General features: G+C 36.7%; 1 protein-coding gene across 4 annotated transcripts in view; it reads right to left on the bottom strand.

The window, feature by feature from the left end:
• The window catches only part of LOC115982760 (ankyrin repeat-containing protein At5g02620-like), an 84,617-nt gene that overhangs the window by 8,821 nt on the left and 57,992 nt on the right, over window positions 1–17,804 (bottom strand). For all 4 annotated transcript variants that reach the window (XM_031105468.1, XM_031105471.1, XM_031105469.1 and 1 more), the window contains one exon: window positions 7,652–8,277. In XM_031105468.1, the coding sequence (XP_030961328.1) occupies window positions 7,652–8,277 (626 nt within the window). The remainder of the gene's footprint in view (window positions 1–7,651; window positions 8,278–17,804) is intronic.

Raw genomic sequence — 17,804 nt, 5'->3', positions numbered from 1 at the left:
GTGAGCTATAATCTAGTTATGGCTGCTTTTACACAATTAATCCCATTGCCTACTTCAGTAGAGATTGTGGAAATGTTAACAGCACGTACAACTATTTGTTTTGCAAAAGAGTTGGGCTTTGAAAATGTAATCTGTGAAGGAGACTCAGAAATATTTATCAATGCTATAAATAATGAAGACTTATCCTTAACTAGTTTGGCCATATCATCAGTGGTATCAAGTCTATGTCTTCTTCCTTTATGAATTCTCGTTTTTGTCATATTCGTGGACTAGATAATAATGTCACCCATTCAAAACACCTCATTTTGTATCCCTTATGACTCAAGCCACTATTCCCCAATGATAACATTACTTTAAGGCCCAAGGTTGATTTATGGCCCAATCTCATAAAATCTTGGCTTAAGAAGTCATTTTTGGAAAATAAAACTTATTTTGGAAAAGAAAAGCTGCAGGAAACCCTAAGTGTGTGTACACAGACATGCGGATGCATACCATGTGTACACATACTTACACAATGCGCACGTATACCCCACGTATGGGCACGCATTTAAGGTTCTGAAAACTATGAAAGAAAAGTGTCAAGTTCTAAAAGTTTAGAATAACTAGCAAACTGTAAGGACAAACTTGTCTAAATATAGATTCCTAAGTATATAGGTTTGAATAGACAATGCTCAAGGTTCTCCAAGTCAAGTTTCAAGAACATTCAAGCTGTAGAAAGAAGAATTCAATTTTTGAAGAGTTTGACCGATCAAACTTAAGCCTCGATTGATAGATTTTCATTATGCAGAATTCTAATCCAGCCTAAACTCTGCTTAAACGTTTAGGGTTTCAAGTGAAACACTTCTAGTATAAAAGGAAAACCCTAACTATTTTTTAGTGTTTTAGAAAGAATTTAGAGGTGCTCTTGTGAGATCTAAAAGGTATCGTGCCTTCCTCTTTCAAAGTCACTACCGGAAATCATTCTCATACCATTAAAACTGGTAAATCTGAAGTTGCTACAACAAGATCATATATAGCTAATGATTTAAATATTCAAGGGTGGTCTTGGAGTCACAAGTTGGAGAGTTTGTGTTGCTAAATCTTTGAATGGGATCTCAAAGTCCCAAATGTGCATATTTGTGTTCAACAAATTCAAGATAGAAGAGTCCATGAATTTGGAGCTACATGTGGTCGTGTTAGTAAGTTCTACATGAGATAGCTTTAGATTTAGGGTTTAAATATATTGTAAACTTCCATTCTGTCATAGTGGATTTGTTTACCTTGAGAATAGCTAGGTTAAATCGTTCCCAGGTTTTTTACCTTAAAACGGTTGGTTTCATTGGTTTTCCTGGGTCATCATATCGTTGTGTTGTTTACTTTTCCACACTAGGTAATATGATTGCATGAGTCTAACCTAGATTTGAATAATTAACCTAAGTAACTACTTGGCTAATTTATTAGGTTAAACTAATCTGATTTTCAAGGGGTCTAAACAAACAAACAAGTGGTATCAGAGCGGGCTCTAATTGGATTAACGTCCTGAGTGAGATCCTTGATCCCTGCTGTAATGGATAATTTTAAGTGTCTTTCAGCTTATATTTGTGAAAATTTGAATAAAGAAGATGCTATTGTTTCTATTGATCTTATTGATGTCTGTGAAACTCTCCATAAGGAATTAACTAAATCTATGAAAATTGATAAGAAATTCAAGGAATAGTTAAAATTGGCTAATCTTGAAAAAGAGGAATTGATTGTGAAATTAGATGAATCTAATAAAAAGAATGAATTTTTGAGAAATCAATTTTCCTCTCAAGATGAAAAGGTGAAAAGTATGGAACAAAAGTTAGCTAAGCCTGAAGCTAAACTTGAAAATTTGACTAATACCAAACTTGTTGTTGATAACAGATTTGTATCTGTTTCTCTTAAGCCAAAAGCTGATAATGTTTATATTCCTTCTTTCAAGAGGAATCATAAAAGAAAAGGCTTATTTTAATAGGTTAGACAAAGGTAAGAGTTCTAATGTAGATGCTAAAGTTTCTAAACCTATGTCTAAACCTCTTGTTAGAGTACATAAGAAATATGTTTTTGTGCCTACCTATCACCTTTGTGGTGTTGTTGGTCACATTAGACCAAATTGTTCTTTGTTGAGAAAAAAACCAAAATATGAGACTAGATCTACTGTTAGGAAAACTGATGTTCCTAAATTTGTTTTTGTTTTTCACTTTTGTGGTGTGTCTAGTCACATTCGTCCTAACTGTCATAAATTGAAAATTAAGCATTCTATGTTTCAATTTAGGATATGTGATGATATATCTCCTACTACAAGTCTTGATAAATTGTTTCATATGCTTTTGAAAAATTTAAGCTTGTTGGCTTGTGAAAGGAAATTGCAGGATTTCAGTCTCTCTCAAAAGAATTATGTAATCCCTCAAATACACTTTGCTTCTCATGGTTCTTCACTTACAAAGCCAAAGACTCGTGTTGTATGGGTGAGAAAAAATTCGCTTAGGTGAGTGTCATTTACTTGTCCTTGATTTAATTCTTTTAATTATTTGTGAACATGTTTTCTTTCTATTTTTGGTTGTATTTTTTTTAGTTTGTTTTTTATTATTTTAAAAAAAATCCAAAAACATTGATAAATTTCAAAAAGAAAAAAAAGTTTATTTTGGGTCTTCTTTTTTTTTTTTTTTTTTTTTTTTTTTTTTTTTTTTTTTCTTGAGGATTACATGAATTATAATATCACTTTTTTAATTTAGAACATACTTGATCTTGTGGAGAAATATAGAAAGTATGTGTTGCATAACTGAATGCATAAGTTATTTCTGATTTTGTATGAGTATGTACTAGTTTGTACATATACTCATGGATTAATTAAGAAATTGATATTTCTTGTTTGTGTACTCTCTATAGCTTAGTTGAGCACTACCATGCATTGTTTTTGCATTTTATTCATTTAGCATAATGTGTGCTTTTTGTTTTTTGTCATAAAATTTTGAAATTCCAAAAAGATTATTTTTTTTTCTTTTGGTATTACACATCACTTAATGTGTAATTAAGGTTGGCCAATGAAATTTTCATTTCATAACTGTATACCATGTTTAGCTTTGATGAGCTAGTTTCTCCACTTTGCTAGTTTGTGCTACACAGTGCTTAATAGTATGAGTTGTTTATAGGCTATAAACAAACGATCTTGATTCTGATGTCACATATTTGATTGTAAGGACTGGAAATTCCTAGGAGAAAGGCATAAATAATTATCTCACCACTATTACTCGCTAATCATGAACACCTGTGTGCAAATTATAAAAGCCATGCTCGGTAAGGTGTAGCACTTGCACAACAAGATTAAATGAGGTGTTATTTTTCAAAAGAAAAAGAAAAGCAAAAAAATGATATTGCCTCAAAAAGAAAAAGAAAAGCAAAAAAAAAAAAAAAAAAAAAAAAAAAAAAAAAAAAAAATTCCATCTACATGATTGCAAGTGTGTTTTCTAGGAGATGTGAGAGTTATATAATGTAACTCTTTTGGTGATAGTCACTTTCAAACCAATGTGATTGATGATGTAGAAATTTGTTTAATTACTATCTACATATCTCATTTTTTGTACTTTGTACACTTACTAGTTGCACACACTACATGCAAATCATTGCTAAATTCTGTACATATGATTGTGTGTTGACTAATCTGGCCATCTTTAATTGTATATGAACTAATGAGTAAATGTAAATTTTGTTTTGGTTGGGAATTGAAGAAAAATGTGTTTTAGAAGTTTAAAATTTTTGTTTTAACTTCTCGATTGATTTTGATACCTGCATTTAAGAGGTATCATGTTTTTAAAACTTTTCTGGATTATGTTCATATACATCGAGTCTTAAAAACTGCTTTTTTCAAAGTTGTTTTTCTACATAAAATTTCCAAATTTATAAAATTTAAAATTTACATTGTTTAAACGATCGAAGATGTTCTCGACCAATCGAAATTGTTTAGTTTTAAAGCAAAACTCTCTGCTTAATTCGATTAATGTCCGATCGATACTCGACCGATCGAAACTAGAAAATTTTCAGTTTTTAGTTTCTTGACCGATCAGTCTTTTCATTTATCATTTGTGATAGGATTCACCTGTATTACATTGTTTTTATCCATCTTGCATTTTTGCAGTCATATCTCTCATTGTTTTCACATACAACACGCATACACTTTGCTAAATTGGCTACTCAACTTGATTTAAAAATTGATTGATTAATTTTTGAGTTCTGTACATTTTAGTATATGCTATTTTTCTTGATGTGTGAACTGCTAAAAATTGGAAATATTTTTTTTAATAGATATGATGGACAATAAATGTGCAAATATATTCTCTACTCTTGAAGTTGATTTGAGTTCTTGACACATGAAAACATAGTGCATGCTAAATTTTTATATCATTGAGATATATATTGTATAGTCTTAACTGATTATGCCTGGAATGTTTGCATGCATCTGTTTATGGGTCACATAGTGTCAAGTTTGCATATATTAAAAGAGAGAATATTTGTATTCATGTGTATCCTCAACTTATTTTTTTAGGTTGGTTTGTATCTTTTTAGTTTTCCCCCCTTCCTAAATTTTCCCCAAAAATGTTTTTCCCAAAATTTGTTTTGTTTTTCCTATTTTTATTGGGGGGAGAAAACTGTTTTAAAACCTATGTTGTTCTTGGGGGGGGGGGGGGGGGTGTTGCTCTTCATAGGGAGAGTTGCTTCTATCTTCCATAGAGATGAATTCTTTTGTGTTCCCCTAAATTCTTTTTTTCTGTCTATCTTTTGATTGGGTTATCTTTGTCAATACATGACAAAAGGGGGGAGAAATAAATGAAATTTGGTAAAAGGTTTTTAATTGTATTTTTTTAGGGGGAGATGAATTTGTTTTTGAAAAGGGAAGAAAATAAAAGTTTTTCATATATCTAACTTAGGGGCAGAGTTAGATTGCATATTTGTTATTTGTTGTTTATTTGCCTTTATTTCCACACATGTGTTAATGTGCTCTTGTGAGTGTTTTAGGAAAGACAAGTACATTCTGATAAAGACCTTTTGCCTTTTCTAGCAACTTTTAGGCCTAAAGTCTTAGATTGAGATTTGTGATGTATTTGGGCATTTTATTGTAATAGGGCTTTTCTTGTATTTGAGCATTTCATTGTGTATGTAAGTTTTATCACAAATTGCCAAAGGGGTAGATTGTTAGGTTCTAAAAGTTTAGAACAATTGGTAAACCGTGAACACAAACTTGTCTACATATAGATTCCTAAGTCTATAGGTTTGATTAGACAATGCTCAAAGTTCTTTAAGTCAAGTTTCAAGAACATTCCAGTTGCAAAAAGAAGAATTCAATTTTTGAAGAGTTCAATTTTTGAAGAGTTCAATTTTTGCAGATTTTCATTATGCAGAATCCAGCCCAAACTTTGCTTAAACGTTTAGTGTTTCAAGTGAAACACTTCTAGTATAAAAAGGAAAACCCTAACTACGTGTTAGTATTTTAGAAAGACTTTGGAGGTGCTCTTGTGAGATCTAAAAGGTATTGTGCCTTTCTTTTTAAAAGTCACTACCAGAAATCATTCTCATACCATTAGAACTAGTAGATTTGAAGTTGTTGCAACAAGATCATACATAGCTGATGATTTAAATCTTCAAGGGTGGTCTTGGAGTCACAAACTGGAGAGCTTGTGTTGCTAAATCTTTGAGTGGGATCTCAAAGTCACAAACGTAGGTGTTTGTGTTTAACAGATTCAAGATAGAAGAGTCCGTAAATTCGAAGATGCACATGGTCGTGTTCATAAGTTCTACATGAGATAGCTTTAGATTTAGGGTTTAAGTCTATTGTAAACCTCCATTCTATTATAGTGGATTTGTTTACCTTGAGGATAGCTAGTTTAAATCCTCCCAAGGTTTTTTACCTTGAAATGGTTGGTTTCATTGGTTTTCATGGATCATCATATCGTTGTGTTATTTACTTTTCAGCACTAGGTAATATGATTGCATGAGTTTAACCTAGATTTGAATAATAAATTTAAGTAACTACTTGGCTAATTCATTAAGTTAAGCTGGTCTAATTTTTAAGGGGTCTAAACAAACAAATAGAAAACTTTTTTGGGCATAAATTTGTGTAAATTGAATCCCACATTGTTTAGGAGCCACCCCACACCAGTTTTTTACCACTACCAAAAGCCATAAAAGGCACTTTTTCAGGAGATGACAAAATATAGAAGATTCACTAGAAAATTGTGAATAAAAGAGGGAGTTTTTCATACAAAACATCCACAAGTGAAGTTTTACTTAATTGGTTGGGACCTATTTTGGTCTTGGCCTTTGAGTTCTAAAGCTTATTAACATTTTGGTTTTGTTGTTAATTATATTGACTGAGGGCAATGGTCAAATCAAGCTTTAGAGAGTTCTTGTGTTAAGGTAAAGGTTCAAACTTGCTCTTCAGTTTCTTCTTTTTTGTTGTTTATTTATATGTTTTATTGCTTTGATATGTTTGTGTTAGCTTAGGTTTATGTTGTGTTCGTATTAGAAGCATGATAGGTTGCTAGATATCTTGTTTTTCTTTGTTTTCCGCACTAGTTGGTGGGTTTGAGTTTCTAGGTGTGTATGCATGCACATGCTTCATGCATGCATGCACATGCTTGAAGTGTGCGGACACATACAACTGGGATGCGCACACACACTCATGCCCAAAAACCCAAATTCTGTTTCTTTGCTTTTTTATTTGTTTTCTTTCATGTGTTTAGGTTTTGTTTAATCTGTTTTTCATATGTTTAAGTCCTGGGTAAGTGTTTTAACATGTTTTGTCTTGAATTTTGTTTAGGAGTGATTAGGGTTTTTGTTGGTTAAATGCCATGAACATGCATATGAATATGAACATGCATTGATGCATAAGTGCTGTGATGCAGTGAGGTAAGTCTTACACAAATCGCATGAACATGCACTAGAGTGTTTGAGCATGAGTTGTTTAATATGCTTGGTTTAATGCCATGAGTTTTGGTTTAACGTGTGTGTTTAGCTTATATCTTGTTGATTTTGCTACCTTGTGATGTTACTACCTTTAGTGATATGTGTTTAATGCCATGATAGATGATTGGTAGGTTTGGGGATGATATGGCATGTTGATTTCTTTAGATGCATGTTACAGTGTGTGTGAGTTTAAAATAACATGTTAGAAAACTTTTCAATGAAATTAGGATTTGAAATACAATGAATGGAGACCAAGCCATAGGTCGAGTGGGGTTGGGTGCCTAACACTTTCTCATCCCCATATCTAAACTCTAGACACGTGCTTTAGTAAAGATTAGTCATTCCATAAGGTTGCTATATATATGGTTCCTAGATTTGATTTAAGTGGTGACTCCATTTACACTCTCTGCCATGGTTCACCCTAGGCCAAGACATACTTCTCATAATTGGAAAACCTCCACTCATCGCGGGCGCTTGTGCCCACACTCATAAACATGCTAGAGGAGTTAATGTTTCTACTCTTTTTCTTGTCTTGACGGAGTCCATTCTACTAGTTTTTCTAACGTTTACTTTTCTAATTTAAATTTGGAATAAATAACCTTCCCACCTTGGGTGCTTTCTCAACCAAAAAAAAAAAAAAAAATGTCCGCAGTTTTCTAATGCTACTAGTTTTTAGATTTAAGAGGCATACCTTCCCTTCTTGCTCATCTGATAGAATAATGTCAGCAGCACTCATCCCTTTGTTGTTCATAGCCATCCGGTCGATTCGCGGGTGAAATGCCAGCATCATTAATATTCCATAATGCCCATTAATGGCAGCTAGATGCAAAGGCGTGTTTCCGTCTTTATCTTGCACATTTATGAGATGCCTGTTTCTGTCTCTATCTACGGGATTCTTGTTTCCATTTTTATCTTGCTTGATTTCATCTTGTAAGAAAATTTTCACTGCTTCTCTCTTTCCACTTAACACAGCAAGATGAAGAGCTGTCCTTTTTCTTCTGTCCACCTTGTTAAGATTATTTGGATATATTTCTTTGCCTTTCTTTTTTTCATAGTCAAAGAGTATTTTTAGTACCTCAACACTTCCTTCCTTAGCTGAAATGTGAAGAGCAAGCATGCCTTCTTTGTCTTCTTTGGAAACAAGGGAATCCAATTTGTCATTTATACCATTATTGGGAGAAGGGGAATTTTTTAAGAATAGTTTGACAAGTTCTTTATCGTTGAAGAGTGCAGCATAATGAAGAGGAGTCCAGCCAAAGTCATTATCCGCTTCCCAAATTGCATCTGGAAATTGTTTTGAAATTTTTTCCACAAATTCTGCAGAGAGAGAGAGAGAGAGAGAGAGAGAGAAAGAGAGAATCACATTGTTAAGGGTTAACTAAAGTTAGCATGTATGTGTTGATGAATAGCTCAAAATACTTTTAGGTTTATATATGAAGTAGCTACTAGCAACGTGGATGCCAATTTCCAGTCTGTTACAAGGTATGAGTGGAGATGGAAACCAGGAAGGTGAAAAGATATGTTTCAACAAGACTGGCTGGAAATAATTTCCAGGCCTAAGGTGATAACTTTGATAGCATACACCTCAGCTCCAGCTCAGTAAAATAAAACCTTAGTTCAAGCTCAGCCACAGATCATCAAATCTCAAAACAATCCAAGCACGAGCAGTTAGTCATCAGTTTTATGGTTGTTCGTAGTGTGGTTAGTTGCATGCAAATGGCTATATCAGCAAGCAGAAGTTGTTTACCAAGACAGTGGTCCTCAAGCTTGAATAATTGCCTTTAAATACGATGTATGAAATATGAATGTAATCAATTTAATTTATGTAATGAATTATATTCTTGATGGCAATGAATTATGTTGCATGGTTTTTAGTTAATTTTGTTGCTGATGCAAAAGCCTTGAAGGCAAATTTTGTTGGTTAAGAGGTTGCATGGATTAAAATAGAGTAGCAAATAAGGCAGCTCACTTGTTGGCCCAGTGGTCTTCAGAAAATCCTGTCTCAGGTGTCTTTGACTTTGGGCATGGCCCCCTTCTTCTTTTGTAAATGTAATCGTAGAGGATGTTTAGCCAGTTAGTTAGTGTTAGAAATACAGAATAATTATATTGTATTTCATCAATAATAGAATATACATAAGTGCTTTTATATAGGAGGCAGAGTGTGCAGTACAAGTAAGTGTGCTATACAAGTAAACAAGGTGGGCCTAAAGCCCACATACCCTAATACATGTTAACAGCCCCCCTCAAACTCAAGGTGGATGTGAGACCAACTTGAGGTTGTCAACCAAAGTGCGAAGACGTCCCTTAGGATGTGACTTGGTGAAGATATCTGCAAGTTGATCTTTAGAAGAAACTGAGATCAGCTTGAGAGCACCATGGACAAGATGATAACGGATAAAATAACAATCGATCTCGATGTGTTTAGTCCGTTCATGGAAAACATCATTGTGAGCAATATGAATGGCACTCTGGTTGTCACAATAAAGATGAGTAGCAGAGGATGTGGATACACCTAAGTCTTTGAGAAGCCACCGTAACCAAAGGAGCTCAGATGTGGTATCAGCAAGGGCACGATATTCTGCTTCAGTACTGAAGCGGGCCACATGAGTTTGTTTCTTGCTTCGCCAAGAAATCAGAGAAGAACCAAGAAGAAAGTAATAACCAGTGGTGGACCTGCGATCAGTGGGATCTCCTACCCAATCAGCATCAGAAAATGCACAGAGAACAAGAGGAGACTGAGCAGAGTAGAAAAGACCATGGAAGAGAGTGCCCTTTAGGTACCGAAGAATACGCAGAACAGCAATATAGTGAGTCGATCGTGGAGCAGATAGATACTGACTCACCTGATGAACAGCATAGGAAATGTCTGGACGAGTGACAGTGAGATAAACTAGGCTGCCAACCAAGCGTCTGTAAAGAGAGGGATTAGACAACGGTTTCCCCCCTGACGGAGTCAGATGCACATTAAGCTCAACTGGAGTGTCAACAGTCTTGCTATCAGTGAGTCCAGCTCGAGACAAGAGTTCAGAGGCATACTTGGCTTGAGTAACATAAAGTCCATCTGTAGAATGAGTGATTTCAAGACCCAAGAAATAGCTGAGATGTCCAAGATCTTTCATCTCAAACTGCTGACTGAGAAAATCCTTGAGTTCTTGAATGCCACTGAGGTCATCACCAGTTATGATCATATCATCCACATACAGGAGAAGTAAAATAGTGCCTTTGTCAGTACGACGAAGAAATAAGGCAGAATCATAATGACTGGCCATGTAACCTAAGCGAGAGATGGTAGAGCTGAATTTGGCAAACCAAGCTCGTGGAGCTTGTTTAAGGCCATAAAGAGCACGCCGAAGGTAACAAACCTTATTTGATTCAACAGAGAGACCAGGAGGAGGTTGCATATAAACTTCTTCACTTAAATCCCCATTAAGGAATGCATTTTTGACATCCATCTAAAAAAGGTCCCATTTTCTGGCAGCAGCAACAGCTAAGAGAGCCCGAACAGATGAGATACGAGCAACTGGAGCAAAGGTCTCCTCATAATCAATCCCATACTCCTGTGTAAAACCTTTTGCAACAAGACGAGCTTTGTAGCGCTCAATGGACCCATCAGAGCGAGTCTTAATCTTGTAGATCCACTTACAACCAACCACAGATTTCCCAGGGGGGAGATTCACCAAATCCCAAGTATGGTTTTTAGATAATGCATCAAGTTCCTCTTTCATTGCAATCTGCCATAAAGGGTCAGTGGAAGCCTCACGATAGGTGTGAGGCTCATGCAGTGTAGCAAGGGCAGTGTAACAATGATAATCAAGTAAATGTGTAGGAATGGATCTTACCCGAGTTGAGTGACGAGGTGGAATGTCTTGTGCAAGATCTTCAGGCGGAGCAGGAGCAGGGGACCCAAGCTCAGGGTTGGGTAGCTCGTCTTCAACCTGTGCATCTTCCACCTGTTCATTAAAGGGTGAACTAGGAAAGGGATCAAAGGTATCTGGTGGTTGGACAGAGAAGTCTATAGGCGGATCAGGAGCAACTATAGGAGGATCAGGAGCAGTTACAGAAGGAATATGTGCCTCATCTGGAAAAAGATCTAAAACAGAGGAGGAAGATAGGGAGGCACGGAAGTGAGAGAGCTCGACAAAGGAGCGATGTTCCCAAAAGACAACATTGCGAGAGATACGAAGACGATGAGAGACAGGATCATAACACCGATACCCCTTTTGAGTTTCGCCATAGCCAAGAAAACAACAAAGCCTTGACCGAGGCTCAAGTTTGTTATGCTCATGTGGCTGAAGAAGAACGAAACAAGCAGAACCGAAGGAGTGAAGGTGGTGATAGTCTGGAGGTGACCCAAAAAGGCGCTCATATGGAGTTTGATTTTGAATAACAGGACTTGGAATGCAATTAATAGCATGAACAGCATGAAGGGCAGCTTCACCCCAAAAAGGAGCAGGAACTTTGGCAGAGAGAAGAAGAGCACGAACAGTGTCAAGAATATGACGAAATTTTCGTTCAGCTCTACCATTTTGCTGAGAGGTACCTGGACAAGTTAGCTGATGAACAGTGCCATAGGAATGCAAAACAGCTTGGAAGGCATATTGAGTGTACTCAAGAGCATTATCAGATCGAAAAATTTTGATACGTTTTGAAAATTGAGTTTCAACCATTTTTGCAAAATTAGAATATACTTGCAATAACTCAGAACGATGTTTCATATTAAAAATCCAACTATAGCGAGAGTAATCATCAACAAAGACAACAAAATATCGAGACCCACCAATACTAGAGACAGAGGAAGGCCCCCAAACATCAGAATGAATAAGGTCAAAGATATTAGTAGATATTGATTCACTAGTATTGAAAGGCAAAGCTGGTTGTTTTCCTAACTGACATGAAACACAATCAAAATTTTCTGTAGACACTGAACCTAACAAACCTCTAGAAGCCAATTGTTGTACACGAGAGGAAGATGCGTGACCAAGTCGAGCATGCCAAAGTGCAAGGGAAGGAGTAGAAGAAACTGCAGCAGCTGCAACAACAGAAACAGGAGCAACAAGTGGAAGACGAAGGTTGTCCACGGGAAACATACGCCCAACTCTAGGACCGGTCCCAAGCTCCTGTCCCGTCCTTGGATCCTGCACAATACACCCAGAATAATCAAAGATAATGCGATAACCTAACTCAGCTAATTAGCCCACAGAAAATAAATTGTAAGAAAGGTCAGGAACATTAAAGACACTAGGAACTGAGAGATTGGCGGTTGAAACAGAACCTATATTATGACCAGACATAGTGGAACCATTTGCTATGTGAATATTAAGAGGGTGTGGTGCAGGTTTAAGTTCAGAAAATAAGGACGAGTGAGGAGTCATGTGATTGCAACAAGCAGAATCCATAAGCCAAGAGGAAGGAGACATACCAGATAAAGCTGAGAGAGAAGAGGAATAAGATGCATTACCAACCATACGAATGACATTGGCGATGATGTTTTTAAGGTCATCTGTGGACATGGTGAAAGTGCGTCCTGAAGACTTAGACTGTGCAGAGATGGGAGCCATTGGTTGGACACTCTCAGTGTTAGCAACAGTAGCAACGGATACAGACACAGCTGGTTTGTTACGACGATAGTAAGTCTCAATATTGTGGCCAAAACGTTTGCAAAAACTGCAAAGACGTTTGCTGGATTGTTGGCGACGATTATTGCAAGAAGAAGACCTGTCCTTATTTCTCATTTAGAAGCAAAATATGCAAAAATGGAGCGCAAAAATGAAATCTACGCGAAAAAATGGGTAAGGAGGACCCGGACCGCAAAAAGTCAACTCTGGTCAAAAGTCAACGGTACGGTCAACGGCCAGTCAAAGTCAACAGTCAACCGAAAAGTCAACGGTCAAATCCAGATCCAGAAGATGACGTCAGCAGATGACGCAAGCTGTGACGTCAGCAAGCTGTTAGGGCTGACGTCAGCAATGACGTCAGCGAGACAGGTTGATGCACGTGAGGCGCGTGACAGCGCGTGAAAAGAAGCTGCAGTGCGTGGTGGCGCGTGTGGCGCGTGTTCTGCGACGCAGCAACTTTGAGCGGCGCGTGGGGGCCCATGCTGTCTCCGATGGCGACGAGGCTTCCACGAGTTTGTAGATCGGCGCAGGACGATCTCAGTGGTACCTTTAAAATCGTAATTGGAGCAATAATTGCAGCGGCGATGCGATGAGCAGTGGTCTGGGCAGTGTGAAACTCCTTAACGACGGCGGCTGCAAGTCCGGAACCCAAGGACGACGGCTGGATGACGTCGGAGGTTCAACGGCGAGAGGCTGCGGCGGCAGTTGTGATGGCGGAAGCGTTGTTAAAAAGGAAGCCACACTATTGAAGACAAGACTGCTAAGAAAAGGTCAGAGCAGTGGCTCTGATACCATGTTAGAAATACAGAATAATTATATTGTATTTCATCAATAATAGAATATACATAAGTGCCTTTATATAGGAGGCAGAGTGTGCAGTACAAGTGTGCTATACAAGTAAACAAGGTTGGTTTCTAATAATACTTTCTCTTCCATAAATATATATATTCTTCTTCTTCATCTCAAATGATTTTGCAAGATTACTATTATGCCAATTCTCTATAGCTTCAATGCGATTCTGAATTTCCTCAAACTTTATATGAGATATTTTCATGTACATTAGTAAGATTTTCACTTATTTTTTAATCACATTTTGTTACTTGGAAGAAAAATTAATAATGAAATCACCCGATAAACTTAAACATCACCAAAAAAGATGAATATATTTAAAATCAAATTAATTATAGATTATAATTCATACTATGAAGGATGTTTTTTTTTTTTTTTTTTTTCATAACAATTGTATACATAGCATAATCTAACAAAACAATGAAATAAACTTATTTATCTTAAACGTGATCCTTGCAAATAACTTGACAGCTTGGGATAAGTAACTACGATTAATGAGGTCATAAGGGTGACTCAACATGTTTATTTTGTAGAAATAATCTGGAAAGTAGGAGCCATCTTTCTTTGGTGTACAGTTACAAGGAGAATTAGGAGGGAAATTATGGGGTCTTTAGAATTGAAAGGGTATAGGCTTTAGAACATCACTCTATAAGTTGGCCTAAGGGGCTGCCATCAATGCCATGTATATTAGCTCCCCAACTTCTCCGCTCAATGACTGCAGGTACCTTCTCTGCCATTTCAGCCAAGTCAGGATCAACCATGTTTACCGGGAAGCGAATAGATGCGCCGATCATCTCGCAAAAGGAGGCTGCAACATGATAGGGACTTTTGTAGTTTTAGATGCTCCTAACTCAGATGAGCTTTGTATCAAATTAGAATCTGATGCTTATGGGTTATACTCTTTAAGGCTTGTAGCCAATACTTCGCCTTTTATGGCTAGCTAATCTATGCATATCATCCTTTTCAACCAAAAAAAAAAATATATTAGCTCCCCAACTTTCACTTGCATGAGTCGAGAAAGGGAAGTGGAAAATGAAGTTGTATTTGGGAAAAATGAAAATTTTGGCTTCATAGAGACGCTCTGCTCAATCAAACTAGCAAGTAGCAACCATGAAAGGGTAAGCATGTTAAGAGCATTTACATTGTCTAAAATTTTCTGCTTATTTTACACTAAGAACTTACTTTTTCCATTTTACACACGTAATTTGCAAAAACACCTACATCAGATCATCTATTATATGCTATGTTTTCTTTAAATAATCATTTTTTATTATTATTTTATTATTTAACTTACCCACCTACCCACTACCTACTATATCTACCACATGGTCTCTCTAACTATATCCACCACACACTATATCCATCAAATCATCTTTGTCTCTATTTTTCTCATTTTTTAGAGCAATATTCTCTCTTCTCCACAGCCCAACCATCTCCTATCTAACTCTAAAACTTTTTGTCTCTCACAATCCTCCATAGCCAAAGCTCGCCTTAAGCTCTGTCCAAGGCCAGGAGCCTCAAAGCCTTCACCACCACCAGTGGTAGCAAAGATTAACAATAGCACTGCCACAAATAGTGGTCCAAATCTTCAGTCTCTCTCAGGGCAGTGGCAGACACTCCACCCAAGCTTCCATAGTAGCGGCGGCAACAACAGCTTCTACGTGGTTTTGGTTTGATTTTCTATTGATTTTGGGTTCGATTGATTTTTGGTTTAATTTTCCATTGATTTTTTGGTTAGATTATTATGTGTTGTAATGGTGGTGGTGGTAGTGGTGGGGGTGGTGCTAGGTTGTGGTGGTGGGTGGATGTTTGATCGGTTGTGCTCTTTAGATGAAGAGAGAGAGAGAGAGCGAGAGAGAAATGAAGAAGAAGAAGAAGAGAGGGCACTAACCGATGAGAGAGAAAATAAAATAAAATATTGATTTGCAAAGCTACAGTAACTATACGTTTATATTTACACGTTACTGTAGCAAATGTGTAAATATACACACTTGTACACCCACTGATATGGTCTGTTTTGGGACAAAAATATGTAAATTTGAGCACTTTTTCTATTATAGACACACTAATGCAATTGCTCTAAGAAGACTTTATTTGGCCAGGTGATAAGGAGGCTTTACTCTACCTACCATAATAAGCATGAAAGGGTAAGCCTATTAGGGAGGCTTCATTCAGCTAGGTATTAGGATGGCTTAACTTAATCTACCTGGCAAGCATGAAATAGTGAGTTTGTTCGGGAGGTTTTGCTCGACCTACTTGGTAAGCATGAAAGGGAGTGCTTGATAGGGAGGCTCCATTCTACTAGTTGTTAGGGAGGTTTTCGTCAAACTACCTAGTAAACATGAAAGGGAGGGCCTATTAAGGGAAGCTCTGCTGGACCTACATGGAAAGCATGAAAAAGTGAGCCTATTAGCAAGGCTCCTTTCGATTAGGGGTTAGGCCAGGTTTGCTTAACCTACTTGGAAAGCATGAAAGTGTGAACTTGTTAGGGAGGTCGCTCGACGAGGTGCCATGGAGGCTCAGCTTAACTTACTTAACAAGTATGAAAGGGTGAACTTATTAGGGAGACTCCATTTAGCCAAATGTTAGGGGAGGCATTGCTTAAACAACCTGGTAAACATAAAAGGGGAGCCTATTAGGGAGGTTTCATTCGGCTAGGTTCTAGGGATGCTCTACTTGGTATAAATGTACAACAGTAGTTGTGTGGAATGCACTAGATGTAGTAAGAGCTTTTTGGTTTGTACAATTGAAAGTGTGAATTAGCAATTATCAAATTTGCTCTCAATTTTACAGGGTTGGGAGGAAAAATTACTTTCTCGGGTAGGCAAGGAAGTTTTAATCAAAGCAGTAGTCCAAGTCATTCCCACCTATACCATGAACTATTTTAAATTACCTTTGGGGTTGTGTGATGAAATTGAGAGCATGATTAGAAAGTTCTAGTAGGGGCAAAGAGGTGACTGCAAGAAAATACATTGGGTTAAATGGGAGGTATTATGCATACTAAAGGCTGAAGGTGGCATGGGATTTAAAGATTTGGCACTGTTCAACGGTGCTCTTTTAGCCAAGCAAACTTGGAGACTTCTACATGATAAAGATTCATTTTTTTACCATGTGTTCAAGTCTAAGTTCTTTCTAATGGGAATATATTCAAAATTCCCTAAAACTATGAAATGCAAAAATAGAGAAAATATACGCCAAAGAAAAATAATCACACACAAGATAGTATTTACGTGGTTTTGCAATTTGCCTTCATCTACGGAGTTGTAGGGATTTCACTATTTTTAGGGAAAAATACAAAATGTGGTAGTACAGTTTTCTCTCTTTCAAAACAACATAAAAAAAATAATAAAAACCCTAAATCTCCACAAAAAATAGTTTTTATATCTTGAGCACAGGATTCACAATGGACTACAAAAATGGGCCAAAGCCTCAGAAAATCTCTCATTAAAAACCGTAACAACATTATTTCGGGTTGGGTCATAATCTAGATCAAACACAACTAGGCTCCATAAAGCCCAACACTTTCTACATTGCTCGATCATGGAAGTCCCAGATCCAACACAAGATTCGTATGCTTAGAAAAGTATATTGAAAGGTAGAGACGTATCGAGGAGAAGTCTTAGATGGAGAGTTGGTACAGGTGATGCTATTAGTTTATGGTTTGACCCGTGGTTACCTTCAACTACACAATCAAAAATTCAATCTCCTGTGATTCAAGAATTTGCAGTTGCACAAGTTAGTTTCCTCAATCCGATAACCAAACTCTAGGATGTAAATATATCGCTTAAATAAATTATTTCTACCTCATAAGGTGCTATCGATCCAATCCATTCCATTATTGTGTCAAAGACCAATAGAAGATAGACTTGTATGGCCTTTTACTCAGTCTGGTGTATTCACCGTCAAATCAGGCTACAAATTTTTAACTCAAGAGAATGAAGCTTTGTATCTCAAAGAACAGGATGAGGGTCAAGATGTTTGGAAGAAGGTGTGGGGTTTGGCTGTCCGAAGTAACTACAACAAACAAGGCGTATGGTGACAAAATCTAGTGAGGAAAATTTACTTCGTCACCAAATATGAACATTCAGTGACAAAATTTATATTTTGTCACCTAACATGGAAAAAGGAATTAAATTAGTGACGAAATGAAATTTTCATTACCATACGTCTCAAAAGATTCTTATGCCAATATTATTTTTGAGCACAAAATGTGGTAGGAGGGTATTGTGACAAAATATTTCGTCACAAAAAATGGAGCTCTAGGGTGACAACTATTTTCATCACTAAATAGAGACAATAGGTGACGAAACACTAAAACCTTCACCAAATATGTATTTAAAAAAAGAAAAAAGAAAAAAAGATTAGTATCATTGGAGCCGA

The sequence above is a fragment of the Quercus lobata genome, chromosome 3, assembly GCF_001633185.2.
Source record: "Quercus lobata isolate SW786 chromosome 3, ValleyOak3.0 Primary Assembly, whole genome shotgun sequence".
NCBI classification, from domain to species: Eukaryota; Viridiplantae; Streptophyta; class Magnoliopsida; order Fagales; family Fagaceae; genus Quercus; species Quercus lobata.
Note: the sequence above shows the minus strand (reverse complement) of the source record. Positions and strands in the feature narration are given on the sequence as shown.